Source organism: Mustelus asterias, chromosome 14 (assembly GCF_964213995.1).
Source record: "Mustelus asterias chromosome 14, sMusAst1.hap1.1, whole genome shotgun sequence".
NCBI lineage: Eukaryota > Metazoa > Chordata > Chondrichthyes > Carcharhiniformes > Triakidae > Mustelus > Mustelus asterias.
This window is the reverse complement of record NC_135814.1, coordinates 61623072-61636633: the sequence shown is the minus strand read 5'-3', so window position 1 is coordinate 61636633 and position 13562 is coordinate 61623072. Positions and strand designations below refer to the sequence as shown.

The 13562-nt window shown below is 39.8% G+C and overlaps 1 protein-coding gene across 2 annotated transcripts in view; it reads right to left on the bottom strand.

The window, feature by feature from the left end:
- Positions 1-5746: 5746 nt before the first annotated feature.
- The window catches only part of ube2e3 (ubiquitin-conjugating enzyme E2E 3 (UBC4/5 homolog, yeast)), a 161278-nt gene continuing 153462 nt past the window's right edge, over positions 5747-13562 (bottom strand). For both annotated transcript variants that reach the window (XM_078228509.1, XM_078228508.1), the window contains exon 6: positions 5747-6384. In XM_078228509.1, the coding sequence (XP_078084635.1) occupies positions 6287-6384 (98 nt within the window). In that variant the 3' untranslated portion in view covers positions 5747-6286. The remainder of the gene's footprint in view (positions 6385-13562) is intronic.

The following is a 13562-nucleotide window of genomic DNA, read 5'->3' as shown; positions in this document are numbered from 1 at the left end:
TGGTTGTTTACTCCAAAGTTTAGTTAAGACTTCCTACCCTAACTGTTCTCAACTTTTTTGAAGAATACAACTTGCTCTGAAGGGTTATCCAGATTTGAAACGCTGGCTTTGTTCTCTCTCCACAGATGCTGTCAGACCTGCTGAGTTTCTCCAGCATTTTCTATTCTTGTTTCTACAGTATTTTGCCTACAACTTATCAACCGTTGTCTTTCTACACTATATCTAACAGAAGCCCTACTTATTTATTACCCTTTTACCCACCACTAAAGTTACATTTTAATAGCTGATGGCTAACATCATTATCATGCATTCTCTTTACATAAGCATTTGTGGCATCAGAAGACAAGCTATGCATTCCTCTTATGTCACTTCAAACCAGCCTGTTCATTTTGGAAAAACTGTTGCTCTTAAGATACAAAGAAGCTCAATTACTCACCTTCAACTCCCCAACATACATTTACCCAGGATGTCTACCCACCCAACTCCATATTCACCTCTCTCAAGACATAGGTGCAGAATTCAGCCACTCGGCCCATCGAGTCTGCTCCGCCATTCAATCATGGCTGATATTTTTCTCATCCCCATTCTCCTGCCTTTTCCCCATAACCCCCGATCCCCTTATTAATCAAGAACCTATCTGTCTCAAAGACACTCAATAACCTGGCCTCCACAGCCCTCTGCAGTAAAGAGTTCCACAGATTCACCACTCTCTGGCTGAAGACATTCCTCCTCATCTCGGTTTTAAAGGATCGTCCCTTTAGCCTGAGGTTGTGCCCTCTGGTTCTAGTCTTTCCTACTAATGGAAACATTCCACGTCTACTCTATCCAGGCCTCGCAGTATCCTGTAAGTTTCAATAAGATTCCCCCTTCATCCTTCTAAACTCCAACGTGTACAGACCAGAGTCCTCAACTGTTCCTCATATAACAAGCTCTTCATTCCAGGGATCATTCTTGTGAACCTCCTCTGGACCCTTTCCAAGGCCAGCACATCCTTCCTTAGATATGGGGCACAAAACTGCTCACAATACTCCAAATGGGGTCTGACCAGAGCCTTATACAGCCTCAGAAGTACATCCCTGCTCTTGTATTCTAGCCCTCGCGACATGAATGCTAATGTTGCATTGCCTTCCTAACAGCCGACTGAATCTGCACGTTAACCTCTCATTTCACTTTCTACCAAGCCCCCAGCACTGAGGCATTCAAGCCAAACTCACATGACATTCTTGACAATTGCAACCATGGTGGTGTCTTTCGTGTGATTCTAAACACTTCTAGCATTTGGCAGTCGCACTCCCTTGCACCATCTCTCCTGCTGACCTACCTCAGCAGGACTCGCCTCGTTTGCTCGAGACTTAGAGTGAAACCACAAATCCCACACAAGTCATTTCAATAGCATCAAAGTTCCATTCTGGGCCCACTTCCATTTTCATTACCTGTAGACACAAGTAGTGCACGAATGGTGATAATGCTCAAAGTTTCTCTCAAACAACTCCGCATTGCTATATTGCATGACCATTATGAAATCATAGAACCCCTACAATGCAGAAGGAGGCCATTCGGCCCATCGAGTCTGCACCTACCACAATCCCACCCAGGCCCTATCCCCACAACCCTACATATTTTTATGCGCTAATCCCTCTAATTTACGCATCCCAGGATACTAGGGGGCAATTTAGCATGGCCAATCAACCTAACCCGCACATCTTTGGACTGTGGGAGGAAACCGGAGCACCCGGAGGAAACCCACGCAGACACGAGGAGAATGTGCAAACTCCACACAGACAGTGACCCAAGCCGGGAATCGAACCCAGGTCCCTGGAGCTGTGAAGCAGCAGTGCTAACCACTGTGCTACCGTGCCGCCCGAAGAGGATGTGGGGCCAATTAACAATCAAAATGTATGAAGCCATCCCTCGTCCCACTCCACATCCATCAAATGAAAAACTCTGTACCTTTGCCCTTGAACCTACCCTGTTCAAATCCCAAGTCCTAATCTCACCAAAGATGCCTACTTCCATTTCTGCTTCATCCACATCAACTACTTACCTCACCCCATGCTTGCCTCAAAAGATAATTTTACTCAGAGGCCTCCAAATCTTCACTCCAACAATCTCCAGGTTGTCCCAGTTCTGCAACCTGGATCTATTCCTATTCAGCTATCATCTGTAAACTGGATAACATCAACTTGCTATTTTTCTTAGGGAGGTCAAAAGAGTATTGGAAAAGACTGGTAGTTGGTTTAAAAGGGAATCAGAAAGTCTTTGATAACCATATAAATATAGAAGAGGATGTGGGGCCAATTAACAATCAAAAACAGCATCAATGCATGCGTGGCTGAGGTACTAAAATGAGTACATTGCATCTGCCTTTATCAAAGAAAAAGATACTGTCCAAGACCAAATGAAAGAGGAGGTAGTTGGCTAAAATTTGATGAAAAGGTGTTAGAAAAGTTGGCTGTATTTAAAGGGCATAAGCCACAAGGACAAGATAGCATGTACCGGAGGAAGTTAAGGGAAGGAATACAATTACAGAGGTGCTAGACTTGGGGGTGGCGCAGAAAACTGGAATTCCAAAAGTTTCACCTTTGTTCCAAAAAAGGTACAAGGTGAACTCCAGGAACCAAAGGCCAGTCAATTTAATCTTAGTAGTGGGAAAACTGAGACAATAATGTGATACAGAATTAAGAGTCACTTGGACAAATGCGGATTAATTAAAGAAAGCCAAAACAGATTTGTTAAAATAAAATTATTTTCAACAAACTTGAAAAGAAATGAGCTTTTTTGATGATATAACAGGGTTGATAAGGTGTGCACAGTCTTCCAAAAGGCATTTGACGAAGTACCACATAATAGACTTGTCAGCAAAGTTAAAGTCCAAGAAAGGACAGTGGTAGCATGGACACAAAGTTGGCTGTGAGACAGGAAATAAAAGTAGTAAATAATTATTTTTTCAGATGGGGGGAAAAAGGTGTATAGCCAAGTTCTCCAGCAGTTGGGATTAGGACCACCGTTTTTCTTGATCTATGTGAATTATCTAGACTTGGATGCGCAGGGCACAAATTCAAAATTTGCAGATGACACCAAATTTAGAAGTATTGCGAAATGTGAAGATATTTATAGACTTAAGAACATAGACAAGCTGTAGCTGGATGTCACACGGCAGGCATTTTGGTAGGAAAATTGAGAGGCAATATAAAACATAGGACATAATTCTTAAAGGGGTGCAGGATCAGAAAATACTGGGGGTACATGTGCACAAACTGGGTTCAGAACACAGTTAATAAAGCATATAGAATCCTGGAATTTATAAATAAAAACAAGAATACAAAAGCACGGAAATTATAAAACTGGTTTGGCCTCAACTGGTGTATAACATCCAAATCTGGAAACCACACTTTAGGGAGGATGAGACGGTTTAGAGAGGATCCAGAACAATATATGAGAATAGTTCAGGGATGAGTATCTCAAGTTATGTGGACAGGTCAGAAAAGCTGGGCGGTTTCCCTTTAGAAAAGGATGTGAAGGGATTTGATTGGAGGTGGGGGGTGGGTGGGTGGTCAAAACCTAGACAGACAAAAACTGCTTCTGGAACTGGAGTACAGCAATTTATGATTGCAAGAGTAGTAATGGCCACATGAGGAAAAACTCTTTTACACAAGTGGTTAGGATCTGGAATGTACCATGAAAGTGTCAAGGAAACGCATACAATGGGGTTTTCAAAAGACAGTTGAAGTATCTGAATAATAAATATTGCACTTATGGGAAAAGGACAAGAGTGGGACTAGCTACGTTGCTCTTCCAGAGAGCGAGCATGGTCACAATGAGCCAAATAGACTCCTTCTGTGCTGTAACCATTCCAGATTTCTACATGCCAAATTCAAAAATCTCAGTTATAAAAGCCTCCTAAGAGATCCTAAGATAAAAGGCAAAATACTGCAGATGCTGAAATCTGAAACAAAAACAGAAAATGCTGGAAAATCTGAGCCAGTCTGACAGCATCTGTGAAGAAAGAATAGAGCCAACATTTTGAGTCAAGATGATCCTTCATCAGAGAGCATTGCTTCTTTGCCCATGACCTTTTAAAGCCTCCTATAAATGTATCTTCTGGCCCATGATTAACATGGGGCTTTCTAAATTGAAATACTTCAGGATACTTTTTTTAGTTTGAAGGTGCTATAAAAATGCTTGTTGAAAGAACTGTATTTTTCAAATCATTATTGCCTCCCTCCGAAGATGTCTCCTCTCCTTCATATATTTGCACATTGTCATCCTCATTTCCAAGATAGATTTCTGGCAAAGGCGCACATCAGAAAGGATTATCCCCACTTGATTCCGTGGCCACAATATCCACGCAAAACACATTGAAAATCTCACCTACAGTGCAAAATTGTTATTTAACAGTGTAAACCATATTACAAACTGCACTTGCATCTTATTTATAAAAACAATTTTCTCCATAGATTTCACATCACATGAGTTGTGATTCACACTAGCTTCTGTAGTTTCATTTTAGTGCCTCCTTCTTGAACTTAAAAATGTCAACAGGAGCTCGACAAGATGCAAGAGGGTAGACACTTTTCAAATGAAGTAGTTAATTTTAAGTTGGGGCCGATTTCAGGACTAGTGTTTTTTGTATTACAAATTATTTTGAGCTGTATTAACTGACCTAAGGAAGGAAGGGAAACTGCAGGCCAAAAGCAGTTGGAAAAAAATTGTTTCATCAATTTTGTTCCAGATTGTTGTTATTGAAAACATAACGTTGAGGTATTTTGTCATTGCTGATTGGTAACTTTTCTTATCAGTTCATTAAATGCAAGTGCTTTGCTTTATAGACAAGGGGATGTTTTCACAAACTAGCTAACTTAATAGACAATGATCATTTTAGCCAATTTTGTTTTCCTGTACCAGCATTTGAGGTGTGTATCCCCCAGGTGTTGGGGCCGTAGACAAGCAGTACAGATATGAGATGGCTATCCAGAAAAAAATACCATTGAGGTTTTTCAGCCGCTACCAATGAATTATGCTAATCAGAAATAAACACTATTTGAGGTAAGGTGAAGCAAAGGCTGTGACATCAGACAAATAGGTGACAGCACTATGTGAAATCCAATAAAAAGTTTTATTTTTGAAGAGGAGCTACATACATTTCTAGTCCAAATTGCAATTCTGCTTTCCAGTTTGGTTGCATTGTTCAACAAAATTATTTGTTTACAATTACATTAGAAAACTAAAAATTCCTTAATCAATTTAACTGCATTTATTGTTTGCCATTAGCCTCCCCTCCGTTTTCCACCTATACATGTTCAGTCCTAAATAAGTTGCAATGCATAGTGGCTACTATAATGTACTACCCTTAGCCTGAGACCATACTATATTAGGGCAAAGTAGTTAAGAGCACCTGATTCTTCATATTATTACAATCTAATAGCACATCATAAAAATAGATTGGGATTTGTTCTCCAAATTACACCATGCACCAGATTCTGTTGTGTCAACAAAAAAGTGGCAGTATAACTGCATGCTTAAGCTAATCTACTGCAATTTACTTATTGTCAACAATCTGTACCATAACATTTTGTTACTTATTAAAACCTGATTTGTTTACCCTAAAGGATGGTCATTTTTGATAGTTATTCTTATTGCAACTCTATTTGTTATCCAGTGATGCTGATTTCTGCAATTACAACAGCTAAATATATAACACAAGCTATATTACTCCCCAACCAAATAACACACTGAATATAAAATAAATAAATAACCTCGGAAACAGTTTATTGTGTTTTGAGATGATACATCAGGTGCTCATTATTTAGAGCTACAAAGGTTTAAATGAAATCTCTTCATTACAAATTGACAAAAAGGTAAAACAGATTCACAACAGCATGTACCACATGATCGGAAATGGAACTGGGTTTAATACGAATGCCAAAATTCTAATAATCTACAGCTATCATAGATTTCATACAGATAATGGATTAGGCTAAAATGCACCATAATATTTGGTTGACTTGAGGAACATTTTCCTTTTACATCACAAAATACATTTTGATATCCCAAAGAAGCAGACTTGCAAGTAGGCATTTAAACATAACTAATCTACTGCTACAAAGATCTACTTCAATAGCTTTTACCTTTTACAGGGCTTGTCCCAATCTTCAAAAGATAAAAGCAGAGATTAGAATCAGTATAACATATACACAGAAGTCCGTATTGTAAAGGCTATAAAGAATTGTTGCACATTGTAAATAATGCCTCCTGCTCCTTTTCACAATACAGGAAGTGATGCAATTTATGTAGCATATCTCTTGGTCCACTGTCTGGCTATCCTGTCATGTTCTGCTCTGTTGGTCAAATATTGGGTTGCTATGCTCCCAACTAGAGGATCCGCTGTGAAACAGAAGAAAATTTAATAAGCCAAAGCTGAAAAAATTAAGAATGTTCATTATTCACTTTTTCACCAGTTTCCCCCACCTACATTTTTCCCACCAAATACACCTGTGCAATGTCATAACTTCCAACACTTCAGCAGTGCTACATAGGAAATTAAGAAAAAATTTGTTTTCAATATCAAGCCAAAGCAAAACTGTTTCCGGAATTAAGACACACCAAAAATGTTAATTTTTAAATGGAATAAAAATATTGTCAAATTTAAATTATGGCATTATTTGCAAGTGGGCATACCGAGAGAATTCACAACCGAAAGTATTGTTTTGCCTTCAAGGTTTTATGGTCTCACCTTCAACCCACAATTTTTAAATGGGCTTGATTTTGTGGGCAGCAGTGAAAGGATAGTGCTTGCCACTGAACTTGAAAAAGCTGCCCATCATGATGTAACTAGCTCCAGAGCTTAGAGCTCCTCTATTTTGATGTCACTTTGAATTTAGTATGGTATCCAGCCAATCACATTGAAGTAGCCTCAGAGCAGGAAGAGCATGAAATATAATTCACATTTTAATGACTGGGCAGAAAGCCAGATAACGATTGGAGTGCATACATGGGATTAAGAGAGAAGCAGAAATTTCAAATGTTAAAAGAAAATAACAATCATCTTTCAAATGTTGTTTGAAGGAAATGTGCAACATGTGTAAAATTAGCCTTTCTGGGCAAGAGAGGTTGTTTAAAAGTAATTGTGTGTTAGCATGTCATAAAAATACTCAGTTACTCCTGTAAGACTCCACATTTTCATCGTTTTTTTTAAACAGCTAAAATAGTACACACGCCAAATCTGTGCTTTTGTACATATTGCACGGACAACAACTGCAACAGTATATTCTGTGGAGGAGCAGAGCTTCACTGACAGCAATTTTCAGATTTCCTATTTAATTGTGCATGCATGGATGCCAGGAGTTGCCTTCAGTTTTGCAGAGTGATGATGGTGAATACCACAAGTTATGTCATTATAACTGCAAATTCTGGTTGAGTAGTTTTTTTTCTCTATATGGAAGCATTACTAATGTTGCCTAACAAAGCTTACTTGCTGGCACAATTAGGTTTTTTATGAGTTATCTAATGCATTCTTGAAAAATAATTTTCCTATGCCTTGGTTTCTTCTTTTTGTTCAGTTAAAAGCATTTGTGCTGTTGAATAAGATAGACAGCTGACGCTATTGATTGCCTAAAATTTCTACTTGCCTTTTTCTTTCCTTAAATGTTTAATTTATGCTAGAGTGCTGGTCTCTATTTTGAGGGAGTATAGGAAAGCTCCAGAACGTGTAACTCCATGATTCTGGCAATCAATGGCCTATCTCTATGCCGGACAACTCATTTTTCAATTATGCCTTTAAAAGATATTAGAACAATGCCTGCGGCCCCTTGCGCACAAACAGATTGAGAGCTGTAATCTGTTCATTCACTGTCCAGTCAAGGTTTGATCTCAGATTCTAGCAAAGGGGAAGAGAGAGACAGGTGTTTCTTTCCCTTGACCCCAAGCAACCCTTTCTGATTAGTATATAGGTTGATAAAGGAAGTTCAATTGATGACAACAGCATAGTAAAAATCTCAGATCCATGCAAAGAACTTAGATATCATACTGAATAAACTCAAACACAGTCAGGTCATGCTCATAGCTTTGAACTCAAGTGGCACCATTTATATACCTCACCAAAAGGCTATTTCATCTCCCACGTATAGATTAATGCTTTGATTCTGCTGCAAGTTTAGGAGTGTTTCAGTGTGCTCAGGATAAATAAATTTTGGACTTTTATGCCTTGTTACATGCAAGTGCACAATGAAATATAGATCAGAGGGCAAAAACATCAAAGCAAATGGAAAAGGTAACTAATATTGCTCGTGGACACCATGGTGGAGTGTATACTATCCTTGAAGTTGAAATGCAAATTGGTAAAAGCTGCAGTCACTAATAGCTAACATTTGAATTAAGTATATATGATCATATAAGGCTATAAATTCAAAGATGAAAGGATTATGAAGCATGACTATTAGCTAACTGGATCAAAAAATAGTTCCATGAACACAAAACTTATGGTTGCAAACTAATAAAATGCTTGACAAAGAGGTAGCCACAAGGGAAGATCTATAGGAACCCATTATTGCTTCCTTACTCAGTGCAGTTGAATGGATATGGAACATGTCATAGAATTCCAATGGTGCAGAAGGTGGTCATTCGGGCCCACCAAGTCTGCACTGATTCTCCAACAGAGCATCTTACACACACACTTACACAATCCTCACAACCCCATGCATTTACCCACTAATCCCCCCAATCTACACATCCTCGGACACTTAAAGTGCAATTTAGCATGGCCAATTCACCTAACCTGCACATCTTTGGACTGTGGGAGGAAACCTGAGCACCTGAAGGAAACTCACGCAGACATGGAGAGAACATGCAGACTCTACACAGTCACCCAAACTGGAATCGAACTCAGGTCTCTGGCGCTGTGAGACAGCAGTGCTAACCACTGGTGGACCTGATTGTGGCTCAGCTCTACTTTCCTGCCTACTCCCTATACTCTTTGACTCCTTTATACAATTGAACAAACCTGTCCTGCCACCTTGAATTATTTGTGCTGATACAAACCAGATCCTCCACGACTAGTGGACTCCAGGGGGACTGGGGTGCGTTATCACCCCCAGAAATGACATTTGTTTTACTTAGAGTTTCCTTTGAAGTTTTTTTTTGAGAACGGTCCCCCATATTTTTGCTTTTTCAAAAGAGTACACACCAGTTCCCTCTGCTTCTGCATCCTCTTTAAAATTATATCCTTTATTTTATATTGTCTCTGTCAAAATGAATCACTTCTCTGCATTACATTTCATCTGCCACTTGTCTGCCTATTCCATCAACTCGACTATGTCCTTTTGAACTTGTACACTACTTTCCCCATACTTCAATTGCCTGCAAAATATACACCAAGGTCTCGGTCATTAATATACATCAGGAAGAGCTGGGGGATCCTAACACTGAGCCCTGGAGGATTCCATTTCAAATCTTCCTTCAGACTGAAAAATAATCATTCACCACTACCCTGTTTCCTGTCACTCAGCCAAATTCATAACTATGTTGCTACTATCCCTTTTATTCCATGAGTTCTAATTTTGCTCACAAGCCTATAGTGCAGCACTCCCACAAACACCTTTCAAAAGTACATTTCAACCACATCAATATTCTTGCCCTCATCACCCTTCTCTATCAAAAACTCAAGTAAATTACTTAAACGTAATTTGTCCTGAATAAATCTTTCCTTAATTAACCTCTTCACTTCCCTCCATCCTCACAAACTTATAAAGTCATAGAGTTACAGAATTGAACAACGCAGTAAAGACCCCCTGGCCCACTGAATCCGCACAGACAATAGCCACACCAATCCTACCATCTGCACCCCCCCAAACTCCACGATATCTCGTGTTCATCCAAAACCATGTACTTGTAAGATTATAAAAATTACTGATACAATCTCAATCTGGAGCAAGAAGACTTTTACATAAAATGGTCCAAAACAAAGTAGATTCCATCAAACATTACAATAATACCGGAAAGAGTTATTGCTTTGGGTCGATAACCTTTTGTCAATTTTGATGAAAAAAAATCATCTAGCTGACATGTCAACTCTGTTTGTCCCCTCTACAGAGATGCTGCATTATCTGATGAATCTTTCCAGCACTTGATTTACATTACAAACATTACTGCTTTGGTTCAAGACAAAACTAACAGTTGGCATTGAAGCCAAGCTCCTGAAATATGGTTATCTGCCAAATTGGTCTTTGTGCAATCTTTTGACAGATACACATCTCCAGGCATTAACCTGCTTTAACAGAATGATAAAAAGCTAGTGGAGAGCGAGGCCAGAAGTGTGAATTATAACCGTCTCAGGTCTTCAATCGGTGGTGTGCGTGGGGGATGATCATTTGAGAGAGTTTGGTGCTATAGGAGGTTCAGGCTATCACTAATTAGATTCTGTTAGTTTATTACAATGTCTGTGAGAATCATCATGGAGGACAAATACAGAAGCAAGGTATTTGCATGCAGCGTCAGAACTTGATTGTTTTGGAGTGAAAGCAGTAGGTACTTCAGCATTAATTAGCAACTACCAACAATGGAGAGGACAAGGGTATTTTGGACTAAATTCTCCAGAAAATGACCAAAGGCAATGATATAATAGTTCAACCATGGTTTAATAAATGGTGGTGGGGTCAAGGGACAATAGGCTCCAATTTGTTATGTGCTTATGTTAATGCTGGACAGTTCAAGATACAGGGATAATGCAGAAAGGGGGAAGTGGGTGACCACCCATAGGCACACCAGAAGAAAAGAGAACACTCAGGTGGCAAAAATCTGAGTTATTGAAGATGTACATGGATAAGTGAGGTGGATAGATAATTAGAGTATCAGAAAGGAATGATATACTGCAGCACTGCGGCATCGTAGTACATGGGGCACTCCGGGAAGTGAAAGGCAAGTATTGGAAAGTTCTATAAATGAGAGGTGTAGATCATCTTTTTATACCTTTCAACAGTTTGTTCCAGGTCTGCCACTGAATTACATCATGGTAGTTTAGCACCTGAACTCCATTTACCCATCTTTGTTCCATATTTCACACCGTTACTCAACAAAAATCTATCATTTTCAAAATTAAAAATTCTGATTCTCCTAGCATCCACAGCCTTTTTACAAGGGTGAGAGCAGAATTTCAACTACACTTTGCGTAAAAAAGTGCTGCATGTTTCAGTTTAGTTCTGATCTATTTATCCTCCGAACTCTACAGCACTACTTTGAGCAGTCTGCCAGTCAGTACCTCAAGCCTGTTTTGCCAATGAGATCATTGTTGAGAAACGCTCAATACATTTGGCTAGCAAAAATTCTAACTGATCTCAGGTTTAAAAAGTATAAGCAAGCATCTGCAGCTTAGAGGGAGAGATTTCCACATTTCTACCACTCTTGGCATGAAGAAGTATTTCTCAACTTCTCTCCTTAATGGCCTGGCGGTGAGTTTAAGTTTATGTCCCTTTGTCCTAGGCATTCCAGCAGCAGAAAACACAAACATGAGAATTAGGAGTAGGAGTAGGCCACTCGGTAGATCTAATTTTAACCTCACATTCCTGCCTCCTGCCGATAACCTTTCAGCCCTTGTTCATCTTGAATCGACTTCCCTCAACAACCTTTTGAGGAACAGCATTCTAAAGTCTCACAACCCTCAGAGAAATTGTTTCCTCCTATGTCCGAAAAGGACGACCACTTATTTTTTTAAACAAGTGGCCCCTAGTTCTATATTCGCTCAAGAGCGGGGCCTCGGCGAGGAGAGCGGGGCTGTATAGAGCAAGGCTTCAGAGAGGGCAGTAAAGAGCGAGACTACAGTGGCACCTAACTGATTGAGCGGGGCCAGGAGAAGCAGCAGCAGAGACACAGAGGTGTGGAGGAGTTGCGGAGGAGCGCAGCTTCAGCTTCCAGGACATGAGTTTGAGAGAAAAATTTTTAAATGGTGACCTCACAGGAAACCACAAGTCAACTAGTTGGTGAGAAACTGCTGTTGGGAATGGTCTGTATGGAGCTCAAATTTAGAAAAATGCAAACTTTTAAAGAACACCCACCTTATAAATAATTGAGAGATACTGGCAAGAGGGAAGAAAGAAACGAGTGAATCCATTATTTCTTTTATTCTTAACTCATAGCATTTATTGTATTATTGAAGTTTAAATTAGTGCAGTAAGTGGGATGAGAAGAGGCACTGATCTAATTCAAAATAAATTAAGAAAATAATGAGTTAATTAAGATGTAGGGCAGGTGATGTGCTTTGAGTGCAAGATGTGAGAGCTGCTGGACACCAATGTGATCCAGGACAAACATGTATGCAGGAAGTTTGTGTGGGTTGAGGAACTTTGGCTCAGGTTATTGAGCTGGTAATGGAGGTGCAGAATCTGTGACACATCAGGGAGGGTCCATGTTACTTGTACACATTGTTCTAGAAAACAGTCGCACTGCTTAGGATGGGTCTTCTATTCTGGTTAGTAATCAGGGACAGAAGGGTGTGACTGCAAGCAAGGGAATTCAAGAAGTGGAGGAACATTGCAATTGTCCAAAAAGTTGAGGTGCTTGCAACCTGTATGACTGTGGGAACTGCAGGGTGGATTAGCAAACTGACCACTGCATCATAACACAAATCATTCAGGTAGGAGGTAAAGTAATAAGAACATGGAGATAGTAGGGGGATATATAGTTCTCCACAGCCAAGAGCAAGAGTTCAGAATTCTGTGTAGCCTGCAAGATGCCAGGGTTTAGGACATCTGCTCCAGGTTGGAGTAGAACTTGCAATGCAAGCGGAGGATCAAGTGGCTGTAGGTACCAAATATATAGGTAGGACTCCATGAGCAGCTATGGGCTAAATTGAAAAGCAGAATCTCAAAGGCAACCTGAGCCACAAGCAAATGGCAAATAAGATTAGAGTTTATGTGTGGCTAAGTGATTGGTGTGGGAGAAATAGGTTTTGATTCCTCAGACAATGGCATCAGTATTGGGTCAAGTGGGAGCTAAACTGCTGCACGATCTTCACCTCAACTGTGCTGGGACCAGTTTCCGGTGAGTCATATAACTAAGGCAGTAGAGGGCACTTCAAACTAAGTAGTATGGGTTGAAAGAGGGTGTGATACACTAAAGGGAAAGGAGAACATACGAGAGCAGGTTAGCAATAAGGGAAATGGTCATCAGAATGTGGCACGAAGGGACAGAGCATAGAGTATTCAATATGAGGAAGGATAGGCAAAAACGAAAAGGGAGCGGTGTCACACTATTAATAAAAGATATGACCAGTACATTAGTAAGAAAGGATATTTGATTGCAAGATTAAGATGTAGAATTAGTTTGGGTGCAGTTGAGAAACAGCAAGGGACAGCAAATTTTACTAAGAGTTTTTTTTATAAGACACCAAATAGTAATGCAGAACACAGTGTAAATCAGAAAATTGGAACTGCATGCAACAAGTGTAACACATCATTTCAAACTACCCAAATATAAATAGCACTAATACCGAGGACGACAAACTCATGGAATGAATACACAATGTGGCACAGTGGTTAGCACTGCTGCCTCACAGTGCCAGGCACCCAAGTTTG